We start from the raw sequence: 17,406 nt of genomic DNA on the forward strand, positions 1-17,406 counted from the left end.
CACAAAAAAACAAATCAATAGTGATGATGCAGCCGACAGAGATGCGCCCACAGGGAGTAGCAGATCATACATTGTTTTATTAAACATATAAATACAAATTTCAACAGAGGAAATGAACACAAAGTACTGAAAAGAAATCTCTATAAAATAGTGAACAGAGAGAATTTCGGAGAAAGAGAGAGACCGTCATCCACGTGTCAGAGCAAAGTAAGTGTTGAATGGGAGGTTTGAAAAAAGAAAACATTAACCGCTTTTTAAAAACCTCATGGATGGCGGAGACACATCATCTGTAGTTGTAAGATGTTAAAAGTCTGGTTATAAAACAATTTTTTTTTTTTAAAAAGCAACATATCTCTCATTTTTCAAAGCAGAGCCTGTAATCCAGTCGACAGGAAGCGTGCTTGTTATACCCACACAGCAGAGAACAGATCCAAAACAAACCTGGAAGGTGTTCTGCGCATTTCTAACATTTGTCTCAACTTGTCTGCAAACTCAAAGGAAAGTTCCACCCTCAGGACACTGCAATAGAAAAGTCTCATTTCATCACACTCGTTTTCTGATTTAAAGGAGCCACACCGGAGCTTTTTGCTCGGTTTATAATGTTTACTCTTTCTTTCCATGCTGCTTTGTTTCTAATACGGGAATTGATAACCCCGACCTGATCCGAAGAATCAAATGGTATCGATACCACAGCAACGAAAAACACAATAGTTTAAGTAAACATCGGTGCTTTTGGTGGCGACTTAATTAGAGTACTTTCACTGCTGTCTCATGTTTCAGACAAACATGTAACTGATGAGTCACGTCGCTGAGGTAGTGAAGACTTAAACTGACTCACCCTCAAGCTCCAAAAGCCTGAAAAAAAAACAAAAAAACAATCTAAATATCTTGCAATTTGGGTGGTTGAAAAAACGTTAAAGTATTCTAGTCATTCAACTTGCAAAAACAAAAGGCGTGGCCCTTTAAATCAGAGAGCGGCGGCGAGTTAACATGGCCTTAACTTCGGACCCTGTCTCACACTTTACATCATGAGATCATGTTTGTTAAATTCCTGCATCAGATATTCAAATCTATTTTTCATGAGGCTGCTGGATTGGATCAGAACACATAATGACAACTTTGAAGTGAGCCGGTGTGAGAAGGAAGAGCGGGCCAGTAAAATCCAAACGGAAGAGAACGGTTTGATTGTCTGCAAAAACCCACATCTTCTCTCTCTCTGCATCCATCGCACCCTGACGAACACAACCTCCTCTTAATGTTGAAGTGAGCGTGTAAACATGAGACTAATCAACGTGTGGAGAGGACATCGAGGGTTGTTGTTTTTTTCGGTGGTGGTGGTGGTGGTTTTGAACAATCATTTTTGCAAGTTCTGCTGTTGAGTCTTTAGACCCCTCTGCTCCGGTCTGTGTGTGCAGCAGAGAATACATTCAGACACACAGAGGTAGGAGTGGTTGAGTGTCTTGACAGGTTGTGTGGAAAATCACTGAGTTGGCCTCGAGTCCCCTCCTCCACAGACACAGACGAGGCTAATGCATCCCGACACTCTCTGATCAAGATGCATGTTTTTGTTGTTGTGAGTTCATCAATTTTCTGCAGTTTGTATTTACAAAAACCTGCCTCTTAATGTCAAACTGAGCAGAAGATCAATCCTTGGCTCTTCGCTGGAGTGATCAGGACCATGAAAGACTCCTCCTGCTGAGTGAACACGGCGGCGTCTCTCACATAAAAAGTCTCCAGGCAAAATCAGTTCATTATTACAGTCTTTCAAATAACCAAATTATTGCAAACGTCTTCTAAAGTCATCCATCACATCCTCACTTCACATTCTTAAGCGTCCGTCCAACCAAACACCGGTCTGTGCTCATAAATTCACTTGATAAATATGTCAGGGTTAAAATACTTCCTGCTGTTCTCAAGGTATTCACAGACTTCTTAGACGCTCTTCAAACCGTCTGGAAATACATTCGATTGAATTTCTTTTCAGGTTGTCGGAAACAACAAGTCTGTTTCAGTATCGTTAGGCATGAGGTCAGTGTTAGCCGAGTCACTTTTTCATCCACAACATGAGGACTGTCGAATAAAATGATCTGAGTAAAAAAAATAAAAAATGAAATTGTTAATGATCCTGAAATCCACTCTGAAGTTTCAGACATCGCTCTCTTCATGTGTTTAAAAAGGAAATCATTTATTGGATATTTCTGCCCTATCGCTAAGTTATCATTAATTTTGTTAAAAATTTTTTTTTAAAAAAGACAGTAACTGCCTTTTTAAAAAGAATAATTCATTCTAAAAACCTAATGTCATCTCATACTAATAGAAGCAGATGATACAGTGACGTCCTATCCAGCAGCCATATTCGTTTAAGAGATCCTGGAGATACCTTGAGATCAGTTGGAAGTGTCATAAACCAACATTAGGAGTGTTTTTGTTTGTTTTTGTTTGTTTTTGTTTGTTGCTGTTTGTAAAGTAACACCTGCGGTCAGAGCCTCCGTCTCGGTGAATTTCTCCTGTGTGAGGCGTTTGATGGCTCCGCTTTCTGGCTACAGCGTCGATGATCCTCCTTCGATCTGTTCCCGTCCCGTATCCGACTGAAAGAAAAAACTTTGTCTGAGCAATTTCACGCCTGAGCGTCTCTTTTATCTGCTGGTTATTGCCGACTTCCTCCTCCCCCCCACCGCCCCGTGAAAACAAACGTTTCTCAGAAGAAGAAAAAGATCACAAAGCAGTCTGATTGGTTAACGAGGCTCCTCTCCTCGGTGAGTGCTGGGCACGTTTCCTTTTGGTGACAATAGAAAGTTTTCCTGTTCGTGGTTTGCTGACGTGTGATGAAGGCAGAGAGGGAAAGAGTCCAAACTGCTCGTCTTCACTTTAGAAAAAAAGAAAAACAAGAGAGGAAGCCAGCGAGTCTCTGTCTTTTTCAATGTCCTCTCATTTCACATACGAACCCCAGACTCCCCATATGCAATAAAACAGATTCATTCAGCTACACTTGAACCAGCGACCAGCCCCCCTTCGCCCCGTCCCGCCCCGTCCGGCCCCCCCCTCCCTGCAGCCCAACGCTCAGTCTCATCTTTGGCCGTGGAGAGCCGACACAACGGGGGGCTGCTGGGCGCCGCTGGGCTGAGAGACGGGCGGCCACATGGGAGTCTGTTGCATGTGATGGTGGTGGTAGTGGTGATGGTGCATGTGGTGGCCCGTGGGCGACGACGGCGGCAGCCACGCGGGCTGGTGGCTGGGCGGCGAGGAGGCCCAGAAGGAGCCGAAACCTGACGTGGAGGAGGCAGCCGGGGGAGAGCCCGCCATCGAGACCTGGGAGGGCCCGCTGGAGCTGCAGTCCGACGCCCGCAGCTTGGAGAACATGGTGATGGCGTCCGGGAAGTTCGGCGGCGTGGCGGGAGTGTTTCGGGGAGTACACATCTGAGGAAGAGAGAGAGAGAGAAGTTAACAGCAAGAACCACTTTATGGTTTTCCTACACTCTACGAGATAAATAAATCAAAACTTGAAGGAAACTGGGAAATTACCATTTTGTCAAACACAAAAAAAACATATATAGTGTATAAAGTGTCCACTTTGGGCTTCCATAGATAATGGTATCACAGTATATTGAATTGTAACCATTGAACCATGATGCCAGATTTGAGCCAATTAAAGCCCAAGCTGCTGTAGAGTATGTACAACTGATACAGAATTCAAAAGAGAAGGTAATTCAAAGAAGAAGAAATGTGACCTGTGAGACATTTTCTGTACAAACTCAACATTCGGAAAGTTATCGGACTCTGAATCACTTGCTGCAAAGAGCTGGACATATTAAACGAATGAACAGAGGGGGATATGCAAGTTTAAATGATTTACAAACACAACTATGAGCGCCGAGAGTTCATGTGTAGGCCAAACGCTTGCCTCAGGGTGTGTAGGGTGTGTGTGTGTGTGTGTGTGTGTATCAATCAAACCAGTTCAGTGTAAACATAAACAGAACTGAGGCAGAGCTTCACTCAGGACTTCTCCTTCTTTATTTATCCGCTTGACCCTAAATCAAGAACTGAACTGAACTCGTCTTTACTCCTTCTTCACTCTTCCAGGAACTCGGCCCTGGTTGAGAAATCCTGTGACGTGACCAGGTATCACATTTCAAAACACGCCGAGTATCAATTTAAACATGTCTGCAAAATCAAGTCTCTAAAAAGAGTCAAATATCCGGGGCGCCCATGGGCTAGCGGTTAGGTCTTGCCACATACGCGGGGGGCGATCGTCCTCAAAGCCTGAGGCACGTCCTGCATGTCATTCTATATCCACTGTTCATAAAAGCCCCCAAAATAAATCTAAATAATAAATACATGGGAGGGTCAAATATCTAAGATTGGTGTGTAACAGCTCAGGCTTGTTTACTGATCATCGGCTCAGATGTCTCCTCTGTTAAATCAGGAAACTTTATTTAACTAAAGGTTTGTGACATGAAACTACTGAGGAGTAGGATTCATTTGTTAACATGGAGAAGGTTCAAAACAGTGTGGCCTTGATCAGACTGAGGAGCTGTGATACACTGCTAAATGCCAAAAGTCTTCAGTGAGAACGCACACGCACACGCACACGCACACGCACACACACACACACACGCACAGATCAGGTAGCAGGCAGAAATAGAGGATGGGTGGGAAGGGGTTGGGTGGGGTGCCCTCTCAGCTGTGCAACAGGAGGTTTGCTATATTTACACCAAACACATTCAGACATTTGCACAAACAACCACAAAAACACACACACACACACAAACACAAACACACACGTGTCACCAGTTTCTGTTCACATCAAAAACACTAATTCAGACCCACTAGTCGACCTTCTGCACTTTGTGTTCGCTTATAGAGCTTCAACTATGGACAGTTATTCATCATCAATTCATCTTCACACCGATTCGTTGTTTGGTTTGTGAAAAGTTGACTGAAAAATGTCTAAAAGCAGTTTCCTCAAGTCCAAGATGGAGTCTTAGGAATAACATGGATGTCTGTTTGGACCAGAGTGAGGTCTTGTTTTATAATTTCACATTCAAAATGAAGTTTTAATAAAAAAGTTGTGTTTGATCACTCTGTTCAGTGTTGCAGTAGATGATTAAATATTAAAGACATCACATTTAGCTGTGAGTCCGTTTCTGTCTCTGCCGTTCTTCAAGGTTTTACATAATAACTGCTTTTGCAACATGTCCCTCCCGAGTCCTCAATAAACCCCCAAAAAGCTTTTTTTTTTTTAACTACATCTGCACCACGCTAAGAGACAAGAACTGCTTTTATTTATTTAGTGCAGTAAATGCATCTCTATTTATTCAGCCGTCCTGATTCTGTTCATATTGTGACTGTCTGCTTGTGATTCTTTGTAATAAGTTTGATTTAAAAAATATATATATATTTTCTTATTGAATGAATATAAGGGATAAATTAAGAAGTGCAGAAAAACAAAAAAATAGGGAATATGTTTGAATCTTTTGTGATTATAAAACAGCAACTAAAGCAAACTCTCATACCGGATGTGATTGACACCGTTTGTGAAATTATCACAACTTCACCGACATGCCGTCTGCGACATCAACACGTGACTCACTGAGGATTCGAGTGAACAGGGACGTTTATGTCTCAGGGCTTGCTCGGCTCCTCGGGGAGCGCCGGTGTTCTGGCTGGATCTCTGTGTGCCTTACAAACAATAACACCTCTCATGAGCGTTTGTCAGGCCACGGGGAGAGAACGACGTGTACCAAACACACACATAACACAGTAAAACACATGACCCTCACGCATCAACTCCCAACATGCCACAGAACCGGTTCTCCACTTGAGTCACAATGTTGTCAGAGCCTGGATCAACCCAAAAAAAAAATAACGACTCGCACTTCATTCAAGGCGTCATCATCGGTTTCTGTTTATTTGTAGTGTTTATCTCTTCATATTATCTCTTCATCTTTGTTTGTGTTAAAGCTACAGGCCGCTCACAAGAAGTCGACCTCAGTTTAATCGGCTCAATCTTGTTCCTAAAATCGTGGTGAATAATCTGAAAATAATGGTGTCAGGGCGCAGTTACCTTTCAAGTTTCTACCAAGGTGACCTGCAGACATTTCTGGTTGTATGAAATAAGCACCCAAATGATGTTTTTCACATTATTCTGATATTAAACAAATATAAACACGGCCATCTATTGTTGTCCCAACTAGTGTGCTACAATTTGACTCACCTTGTCACTACTTCATGACTCCTTGTGGGGGCGTTGTTTATGACATGAATTAATGTAATGTGAAGGGAAGTTTTAGACTATTTTAAATTAATTATGCTAAATTTAACTGTTTTCTGCGTGTTTACCTTTAGACTAGTCCGTTAGTCTCAATTTAACATGGGAATTAGTCGCCTAGGAACAGCCCTAACAGCCAAAATACCTAAATTAAGGTTTTAAAATGACCAGTAAATAATGTCACCGTGACAACATCCACTCCTTGATCACCGTCTATGATTCCACCACAACAAACCAGACTCAACTCTCTTCAGTCTTTCCTCAAACAGTTCATTCCTGGTGCTGTTTAATACAAACTTCTCTGGGTGAGTTTTTTGTTTGTTTTTTTCAGACCCCTCCTCTCTCTCTGTCTTTGTGGCAGAGCAGAAAGCAGTGACTAACTTGTTCTGAGTATTTAATTGAGAGCTTTTTCTTGCTGCTACACTCACTTCCTTCTCCTCCATGCTGTCCCAACATGGCTCCATGAAGATCCCCGGAGCCATGTTGGGACAGTTTAAGGAGGAGGGGGGGATGGAATGGCTCTTGTGTATGGTTGCTCCCCTCCCTCTTTCAGACCTACACACACACACACACACACACACACACACACACACACACTGCGAGGCCTTGAAGGGAATGATGTCACCGCGCTGCACCCAAAATAATAACAAAGCCTAGCCACCGCCTCTCTCTCTCTCTCTCTCTCTCTCTCTCTCTCACACACACACACACACACACACACACACACACACACACACACACACACACACACACACTCCCCTTGCTTCTTTCAAGCTCCAACAAGCTTCACGCAGAAACACAGGGAGGCCTTTTTTTTCTTTACCAACACAAGAGCAGCCCGAGGAGGTCACGCTGGCTAAAAACCACTGGCTATGTCGACATGCGGCTGCTGCGTGATCAGGATGGGACAGATCCCAGGATGCAGCGTGGTTGGTTAAGAGTTTTCAGACACGCACAGTTAAGAAACAGGATTGCATAAGCAGCAACGAGCCAAGGACACAGACAGCTCTGTGTGTGTGAGTGTGTGTGTGTGTGTACGATGACACAAGTCTGCACAGCAACAGAACAATTATTCTTTCAGTTTTGTGAAGTGAATCCTCCTCATGAGTCTGTAATTATTGTCTTACAGGGTTGCAATTAGATATTTAACGGCGATCATGTCAGCACACGCCCTGCTATAGCAGATGGACACTTAAAAATAAGTGAAGTCAGAGGAGGACACGCTCGCCGTGTGTGGGATCAAACTGTGAAGAGTTTCCAGTGATCATAAAGTCGGAGTGGAGATTGCCGGGTAAATATGATATGATAAGACACGCAGCCCACAACAACGATCATTTCTGATACTGAAGACTATAAAAGGCCCCTAAAAAGTTTCACCTTCTATCACACTTCACCCTGTAATCTCTGACATCATCCTGTTGTCTTCTTCTTTACCTTTTACCCTGCTCTCAACTTCCTTTTTTGGGCAGTCAAGACTCCTCTTACATTTCCCTCCTTCACTTCATAAGCTCCACCGTGAGGCATGGCGTTGTGACGCAGTGAGTCACATTGGCAGCGCTCTGTTGAGGACGCTGTGTCTAGGTGGTCCGACCTCCGACCTCCGACCACCTCAGCGGCAAGGAAGTGTGGACAACAGGAACACGAGGAGAAATCCTTCCTACATATCATCATCCCGTATGCTTTTTTTTGTAAAGCGTCTCGAGGAAACACTCGTTATGAATTGGCTCTATACAAAATGATTGATTGATAACAGACAGAAAGAAGCTGTGGGTGGTTCATGGGGTGTGGGAATATAGAGCGTTCAACAACAAAAAAAAAAAAAACAGAAAACTAGACGGGCTTTTGAGCATCTGCATCTGTTTTTCTTTCCTCGTGTAGAAATAGCTGAACTTGCTGATATTCCTGGTGGTGCATGAATCCCAGCTGTGTGTCTGAAACTCAGCGTTCAGCCCAGTAGGTCAGTGGGTGCATGCACCCCTCCGCCCAGCTCAAGGGATTCAGTCTGTCAGCCTCCACTCAGCCACACATGTCTTAAGTCTAATACATTTTTTTTTTCTTTTTTCTAGAGGAACCAAATGCACTTACCATCTGGTGGTGGTGACTGGGGATGTTGGCCTCCTGGAAGAAGGAGCTTAAGGCCGTCTGCAGACAGAGACAGAGAGAGAGAGAGAGAGAGAGAGCGAGACAGAGAGAGAGACAGAGAGAGAGAGAGAGACAGAGAGAGAGACAGAGAGAGAGAGAGAGAGAGAGAGAGAGAGAGAGAGAGAGAGAGAGAGAGAGAGAGAGATTGTGTTTAATCATGTGATTTATTTAGATTTAAAAACATAAGGAAGTATAGGAGTCAAATTTTTCCTCCGTCTGCCTTTGACCACAGAGAGGAGGAGCTGACCCATCCCCCCCCCCCCCCCCCCCCCCCCCCCAACTTTATGGTCGGGCCGCAGGTCAGCCAACACAACTGGTCATGTGAGCTGGGGGGGTTTCAAACTATTATCTCCACACTGGGATCTAAAACAGGGTCCCTTGACCACCAAGAGGCCATTTCAAATCAGCTACGACCTAACTGACACACTCATTTGGGGATTCTTTCAAACATACATCAGTGTTTTGTTGCTTTTTTCAAATTTGAAGGACGCCATCCTTATAGAGCCCGACCGATAATATCAGCCGATGATAGCATATCAAGTTACTCTCTGTATAACCTAATTTTGTCTCTGATATGTGCCGATATTACTAGATTTATTTACCAGTCAAATAGCATTTCATTTGAATAATACTGTATTAAACTAGCGGTTCTCTTTCACCAGCAGAGGGTTCTTCATAGATTACAAAAAGCATTATCGCTCTTGTCAAGCGGTGTCACATATGTGAAGTTACTTTCCAGTTGAGTGACCATCTTGTCTTCATTACATATCTTTTCCACAAGCGTTTGATATCTGTATTTAAGGGATCAACACAATGCATGTGTAGATCTATTTCTAAAGGTCAAAGATCAATCTAAGAAAGATATCAGCCAATATATCGGTATCGGCCCCCAGAATCACCCATCGGTCGGCCATACAGTTTTCTTCCATACAGATTGAGTTTAAGCAGTTTGATCAAAGTGGATTGGAGGTAAATAATCAGCTTGTCAATAAGCTTGTGTCATTTTTTTTAATGGAGCTTTGAGATCGTTATTTTCTTTGGTTTATACCTCGAAAAGGCAAATGGACATGTTCATGTATTTTCTAACCTAACAGTCACAAAATATTCTTCGAAAACTGCGACATAAATAGTCGTCCTTAGCACCCTGACAGCTCCGAGTCTCTGTCGCAGGAGATTTAAAATAGCTGACTGACTGAGAGAAACCGAGCGGCTGTAAAAAATGTAAACAGCGTGGCGTGGCTGCCTCGCTGCACAAACAAGGAAATGAGTTGGCTTCTTGTTTGAGTTCCCCCTTTGTTGTGAACACAGCCAAGGACGGGGCGGCGGGGGGGGGGGCAAAAAAAAAAGCACACCCTGTGACCTCTGAGAGATGGAAACAAAAGGCCGATAACCAAAGCAGCCAAAACAAAACATTCTCTGAATGTGACTGTAGAGTGATTCATGTGCATCGCGGAAAACACTGAGCGTCGTCATGTCTCCAACTAATAAAAAGGTGCTGGCACAAAACCAGTTTGAAGCCACTTAATCAGCTTCAAACTCATTTTTCACCTTCACTTTCCAGCCAGAATAACATCCACACAGGGTTATGACACTCACTCTGGCTCAACGGGAGTCAGCGAAGAACTCTGCAGACCCTCACCTTCAGGGTAGACTCAAAGTGTTCAGTACACAAAAGATTTAAGATCAAACTGTAACATTTGAACTTTCACTGTGTGGATGAACATTTGCATTAACTTGTTATCGTCCTTTGATAGATTTGATCTCAGTGTTTTGTTTGAACACAGTAACACCTGCATTCAAGCTACTTACAGTAAAGCACACATTCATTTATACCACATCCTAGTTTACGCATGTGGCCAAAGATGTCGTTACCCCCCAATTTCCACATACTGCGTGCAACGCTGCGGTCCGTCAGCTCCGCGCACTGCACCGCCGGTTCTCTGCCTCGAGCGCCGTGGTCCGTCTGAGGAGCACGCCAGCAGCACGGTTTTCTCTCAATTCTCACGTTGTCTTGCAGTTCTCTGGACCGCGGTGCACACACAGAGGAGGTGGAAATTAGGGGTCAGCGTTTACAATCGTGCGTTTCCAGGGCTCACACCACCAAAAAAACCCAAGTTGGAACGAGAGAGACGACGTTCTTCCTACTAAAAGTGAGCAGGCCCTGTTTTAGTTGGAGCGTATGTATGAGTTTGACCAATCCAACTAAAACAGAAACACATTTAACATTCACACACTAAAGCTACTTAGACACTGAGACCAGCAATCCCCACGTTGGTTGGCTTCATGAACCAAAGTAGTGAACAGGCCTACAAAAAAAAAAACTAAACTGAATAGCTGCATTGATTAACTTCTTCCTGCTGCTGTGGCTCGACAAACAAACGACACTTTGAGCCGTCTGGAGAAAATGATTCTCCAGCACAATAACGAGATACTGCTAAGATGTGTCCTGTTTCCTAATCCAAACAAAGATGTCACCCATCCTTGCTCAATTTCTCAAATATTTTTAAATGTTCTGAGATAAAGCAGTAAAGAGTAAATATGTGGCTTGTTTCTACTTCGTGATCAAGGACGCGTCTGGTTATTTGGACATCAGTGAAAGCTCAGCAGAGCAGCGTGAAGTGAACAAGCTCGTAATGTTTTTACAGCAGGACAGAAAGTATCAGATAAGAGTGTGAGCTTGTTTTACTGCTCAGCGAAACCCTCATTTCGTTTCCTCCCCCCCTCAGAGGAGGCCTCTTAATGCCAACACTTCAATGAATGTGTGGGTCCCACCCCCACCACCCCGTCCCACACACACTCTGGTTGTTTGACAACAGCAGCAGCAGTGCAGGAATGTGGGGCGTACAACGTGACACACATATCAAAGTGAGAAAGTGCTGCCGAGCTGCTGTTGTTACCTCCTCACTCCTTTGTCTCGTCTCAGTCGAGTTTTGAGAAGCAGGTCTGGTGAACGTCACTCACTGATGTCACAGTGTCACTAAACATTTCCTGGTGCTGTGAACATAGGACTCTTAACAGGACGTGTTTTTACAAGGGATGGTTCATTTCCTCTGAAGTTACGTAACAACTCAGAGACAAAACAATGCAGCTTAGAGAAGACATAGTTTTGTAGTTATTCATAAATGAAGGAAGTGTTTTAACTCACCACGTTGTACATTAAGTGCAAGAGCTGCAAAGAGTAAACTATGTAGATTTAAGGAACTTAAACGGATGTAAAAATGAATTACTGAATATATTTCTGATTAGTCGACTACTTTAGACATGGTGCAATTTGAAGTATCTTTTTTATATTAGTTTGTCAAATAATCGAACGTAAAGTTAAATATATTCTTGTTACAGTTAGAATCACAGGAAAGAGTATTAGGGCCACGTTAAAGAAACAAATTAAACACACACACACAAGTTAGTTGGCCAACAAAGTTGACAGCAGGGTAAGAAGAAGAAGACACCGAGGTCAATGTCAGAAAGCAAAAATAAAGAAGAAGTTGAGAAATGAAGCATGGTAAGTGTGGCATTCTGTCATCTTTAAAAAGGGGAACTTTGTACTCTCTCATCAGATATTCTACTGTAATGTATCTATTTATTATTGTAGAATCACTGGGCCATTGTTGCATATTATATTTAATTGTCCTGCTAATCTCTACCCCCGTTTAGATACAGTACCGTTTCTATTGTTCTCAGCCGACAAAGCAGATTTCTCACTGACACTAAAAACCACCATCGTCCTGTCGTCACTCTTCAAACCCCGTGATAACTAAACAAAAAGTGAAATTCATTCTGAAGTCTTCCTAGAATGGGGTGACAGGCCTCTGGGTAACTGCTGAACTGAGTTCAGGAGACGCCTTTGGCCTCGGCTCGCAGCCCGAGCCAGAGAGCAGAAAGAAATCAGGCCACTGCTGTCCGACGGAAATGAATAACAGGCTGTTTACTACGTTCACACTCACAAAGAGAGGAGACAAAACACAACCAACCCTATTCTCCCTAACCACAGACACACACAGACACATCAGAGCTGATATTATTAGCCAATCACAGTACACTTAAGTCCATTGAGAGAATATTAATAAATTTCCAGTTTTTTCCCCATGATATGCTTTCATACATCCTTTATTTGTGTAAAACACAGTATCCTGTTCTTTTCTTCTGGTTTCTGTAGTATTTGGGTGTGGTGAAAATTAACTTTGGGGAAGTTGTCGCAATATGAAAACTGCAAGCCATAAATAAAATCTAGAAAGAGAGGTTGAACTTGTTTTCTCTTCCCAAAAAAATAAATGGATCTGTGGTTATGGGTCGGTAGGGATTAATCTCAGGGTCCATGTCTTGGACAAAAACACAGACTGGATGTTTCCAATCATTAAAACATTTCAGCAACAGTTATTTTCCATGAAAAGGGGCCGCAGTAAAGTTATTATCAGTCTCAATACCGATAACTTTTTCTGGTTATTATCGGAAATAATTGTTTGGTTGTTTTGGGTCAAACATTAGGTCATTAAGAAAAGTGCTAAATGTACACAGTTGAGAGGATTTAAGCAAAGGATGTTTCACCTGAAATATCGATAACAGAACAACATTTGTGAAAGTTTTCTTTCTAATAAACACTTTTTTCACTCGATGATGTTATCTATGCCTCTGCAGAACCCTGCCTTCAGGTAATATCCAGTCATATCAAACTGGTTTTAATAATATGACTCATAAATGACTTGTTTTAATCTAACAGTCATTACATTTCTCAATTCTGACTGTCAGCGGCAAAAACAAGCACGTATAGTGGACGTACTTTGAGAAGGCCAATTTGTGCAACTGGATTATTTATCAGCGATGTCAGCCTGTTTCACTGCTGCTGGCTGATTAAATTAACTGGAAACTCTTGTACTGATTTGTCATGCTTAGACCCCAAACTATGTACGAATAGAGCCAGGATTTACAACACACCAATGACCTTTCAAGTAGCTAAAAGTCCATTAACCAAAGTCCTTTTTTATCACCAGCAGCATTTGATTTCAAATGTCTGAGCTTTTCCTCTTTGTTGTCTTTGAAGGCTGGGAAAAAAAAAAAATAGTCCAACACTTCAGATTCAATCAAGCTGCTCAAACATTGACAACCGCCTGAGAGGAGTTCAGCCAAGTCTTCTCTCCACCCCCCTAATGAACCACCTGGCCAGGCTGCGGCCCGACACTGACACAGGCCCAACAGATTGGTCACTAAAAGCAGATGGAGGAGTGGTCTGAGCAGCAGAACCATCTGGAGGCGACAAGTTCTTCAGGTGTCAGTCAGCTGCTCCCCAGGCTTTATATACGTTACAAACACGCTGATGCTGGAGCAAGGGAGCCATTTTGTATTAAGAATATTCTCCTCTTACATCAACCAGTCAGGTGGCAAAAGAAAGTCCAGACTTGCCCTTTATGTTTTATTGAAGTTTTGTTCAAACCTGCAGCCATTTTCTTGATTTCAAGGGGAATTGAAGCCGTGTTAAACCTCAGCAAAATATTTGGAATTTCTCTTGGAAGACAGCTTGAAAAAAACCTGATGTTATGGCTTCAATGTTTAATCTTTCAGAGCAAATACATTCACTGAGAATGGCTTCTTTTTACCGTTTGGAGGCTCAGATTGTTATTCTTGTGTCTGAGAATGTTTCTTAAAGAGGATCCCGACAGAAACAGAACTCTGATGTTAAACATAGTACGATGATTTTTTGTTCTTCTTCTTGATAAACGGTGTCTGCTTCACTCTCTTCAAATCAGCCAGACTTCACTGACAAAAACAGTCATTTGACCTCAGAGAACATCGTTGCTGATTGTACGCTTCCTTAATCAGTGTCTTGTTTTACTGTGTGTGTTCTTAACCGTTGTGTTGGCTTCAAACTAGAGCTGGGCAATATATCGAGTTTTTAAGATATATCGATATATTTTCAAACAAGATATAGGGTCAGACAACATCGTTATTATTGATATAGTTTAAGTTGCATTAAAATAACGTTACAGAGGTGCCAGGTCACTTTTTTCTCATCTCATGATGATGACTGACTGTCTGTTCCTCTTTACCCTGCTCCTCCTCCTCTCTCTCTTTTATTGTATTAAAGCAACATTTTTATTTTATAATATTACTTTTTAAATTCACAAACAGGTAGTTTATTTTTCCATGTGTTTTCACTGTTAATAAAATACATATCGAGTATCGCCATTCAGCTAAACAATATCGAGATATGAGTTTTGGTCCACATCGCCCAGCCCTACTTCAAACTAAACATTTACCAGTAAAATATCTTGTGTATTTGTGAATACTGAAACCCACTTGTAATGGCACTGAACTGGTTAGGGGCAAAAACAAGCACTTTTGATGGTGTGAGGGCTAATTTACTATCCATTACAGCCTGTATCACAGCTGTTCAAATCTGTTTGTACTTATTAGTAATACATGTATCAAACACTACAAATTTCCCTGCAATGATAACTCTAAGTACGGTTTAATCTCTCCATAATAAGGAATACAAACGTGGAGTTTGTCAGACCAACTCTACAAAGCCGAAGACCCGGAGAACATTTTTATTTACTCATTATTTCAGCTTTATTGCACAAGAAAGCCCTGCATGTAAAAGATCAGCTAAAATTAGATGTTCATCTTGAGGCAGAACAGGATCAATGTCACACCATTTAGCTCTGAGAACAGGGAGATTGGCCTCTTGTTCTCTTTATGTAAAACACCCCTCCTCCCCCCCCTCCCAAAAATAAACAAATTAATAACACAGTAAGATTTTGTTTTCTTCTCCCACTGTTTGACTGATCCAGTCTCCTCTCATGCAGGAAATGTGATTAAGGGATTAGTGAAAAACCCGTCTAGCAGGGAGGGTTCATTTTTATCACCTTGTGTGTTTCAGACGAAGCCAAACCCCAGTAGTTTATAATCTGTGAGTGATCTCTGCTGTGATGAGGACATGTTATCACACGGGCCTTGTCTGACCATCTCTCCACGTCACACCATAAAAGTTTAAGATCATTTTCTATGACTTGCTATTAAACCATAAAACAAATGTCCAGCTTTTGATGCTCTGTAAAAGGCTGGGTCAGCCTATCAGCGGCTGTGGCTAACAACATCTAGCTCGGTGATGACACAGTGGATTCCTGTTGGTGGGAATGTAAACAAAAACCGGCCATTGACTGGAGCACCACGTCCTCAGTGCTGCTTAGCTTAGCTGCTGTTAGCTATCGGGAGAGCGCATGGTAGCGAGGCAGTACTACCCCCCCCCCCCCCCCCTCCCCAAAAAGAAAATGGCCAAAGGGAGGTCACAGATATATATAAACACTGTTTAAACAGAGAGTTAAGAACAAGAAGAAGCCATTTGTGCGCACAGTGAATTCACAGTCCAGCGTTGACACTCACCTCAAACTGCCAGTGGGCCGCTTGAAGGAGCTGCTTCGCCTGATCGGCGGCGCAGCCTGCCGTCAAAACAAACTGGTTGATCATGACTTGATGTCTGAGTTCGTCCATATTCACAGACATGACCGCTTTCCACAAACGTTTCTTTTTAAAAAAAATAAATAAATAAAAAAGTCGTGAATAAAATAGAGTTTATTCGACGCCTCGGAACCTTCACACCCCGTCCTGCCTGCCTGTCTGCCTGCCTGCCTGCCTGTCTCCCACCACCGAGTCTCGGTCCGCAGCCTCCAACAGCAACAACAATATTTTCATGTCACCACCAACAACAAAGACATCGGCGCTCCTGATTGGAGGCGTCGGGGCCAAGGTAGTACTACAGAGGCGCTGATTGGCTTATCGCGGAGACGTGTTTAAATTCACTGCGTGGCGCTTGGTTTGCTGCACAAAGACACTCCCGATGGGTGGAGTCGAGAGAAACAACAATGACTTGATAACCCTCTCCACCCCGCCGTGGTTAATGCTGAAGATTTGTACACGAGCGTTTGTAGATGTCCGTTACACAACGGAGGCGTTTGATTGGACGGCTCGCCTGGACTCAGAGAGCCAATTAGCGGATCCGTTTGGCGTGTAAATGAACGAAACATACATAATAAATACTTTACCGGGAGTTAGAGTTACTACAGTGTACCAGTAGTGTTTCCGCCTCAGTGTTTCTTATCCATAGACTGTAAATATTATTGTATTTTCACCTTTTATGGATGACAAGTAAGATAAGATAAGATAATCCTTTATTTGTCCCACAACGGGGAAATTTACTTTGTTACAGCAGCAAAGAGCAAAGATTGCAAACAAAAAGTGAACAAAGTACAATTTAAATAAAAAATAAAAATTAGAAATGTACAAAAAAAAATAGATAGATACCACAATATAAAAAAAAAAATAGATCTGCTGAGCTGCAGTTTTGACAAAATGTAGTCAGAATATTCTGTGTAACACAGACATACACACAGTGCACATGAAGTGTAACATGTTATTGCACAAAGTGGATTGGTAAACATAATATCACATTATTATTATTATTATTATTATTATTATTATAGTACTCAGCCAATTAGACGGTGCAGTAGAGCTCCACCTAAAATCTAGTCTGTAAGTGACAAATAAGATATTTTAAGCCAAATTGGTTCCTTATCAATACTCTCAAACGCATTATTTAAGCAGCATTTAAAAATATAAAAAAATCAAATAAAGCCAGTGAACACAGTGGAGTAAAGCAGCAACTGGAGAGGAACTATTAACATGCTCTAAAGTTTGTTGAGCAACTAAAAGAAAGTGAAGGCTGGGCTAACTATCAAGCCTTTGCCAGAGACACAACTCCAAATAAATGCCTGTGTAATGTTACAGCATATTTAAGAAATAATATTATTTCTCTTGACAAACCATTTTTGCACTAATGATCAAAGGTTATAAAGGGATACATAGCATCATACTACAGGTATTAGCCCGACCCTGCTCCCTAAAAGATGCCCATATTGATCATCTGTTCAAGCGGTTTATATTTGGTACTTGTGAGGCAGCAGCCTCTAGTGGCTGTAGTAGTTATGACAGGCGCACAGAAGGGA

General features: G+C 42.3%; 1 protein-coding gene across 1 annotated transcript; it reads right to left on the minus strand.

The window, feature by feature from the left end:
• Window positions 1-57: 57 nt before the first annotated feature.
• Window positions 58-16,163, minus strand: ubald2 (UBA-like domain containing 2). The gene is made up of 3 exons (XM_020646980.3): window positions 15,788-16,163; window positions 8,354-8,410; window positions 58-3,417 (listed from the first exon to the last, which is right to left on the minus strand). The coding sequence occupies exons 1-3, from the start codon at window positions 15,905-15,907 to the stop codon at window positions 3,067-3,069; spliced, it is 528 nt and encodes a 175-aa protein (XP_020502636.1). The 5' UTR covers window positions 15,908-16,163; the 3' UTR covers window positions 58-3,066.
• Window positions 16,164-17,406: the final 1,243 nt, after the last annotated feature.

This window comes from Labrus bergylta, chromosome 16 (genome assembly GCF_963930695.1).
Source record: "Labrus bergylta chromosome 16, fLabBer1.1, whole genome shotgun sequence".
In the NCBI taxonomy this organism is placed as follows: Eukaryota; Metazoa; Chordata; class Actinopteri; order Labriformes; family Labridae; genus Labrus; species Labrus bergylta.

What these genes read in the sequence shown, in the direction of transcription:
- ubald2 (XM_020646980.3), bottom strand. Translation starts at nt 15,907, where the DNA reads ATGTCTGTGAATATGGACGAACTCAGACATCAAGTCATGATCAACCAG. An exon ending in CGGCCCACTGGCAGTTTGAG is followed by an intron (nt 8,411 to 15,787) that starts GTGAGTGTCAAC and finishes CTCTGTCTGCAG; the next exon opens with ACGGCCTTAAGCTCCTTCTT. An exon ending in CCAGTCACCACCACCAGATG is followed by an intron (nt 3,418 to 8,353) that starts GTAAGTGCATTT and finishes TCTCTTCCTCAG; the next exon opens with ATGTGTACTCCCCGAAACAC.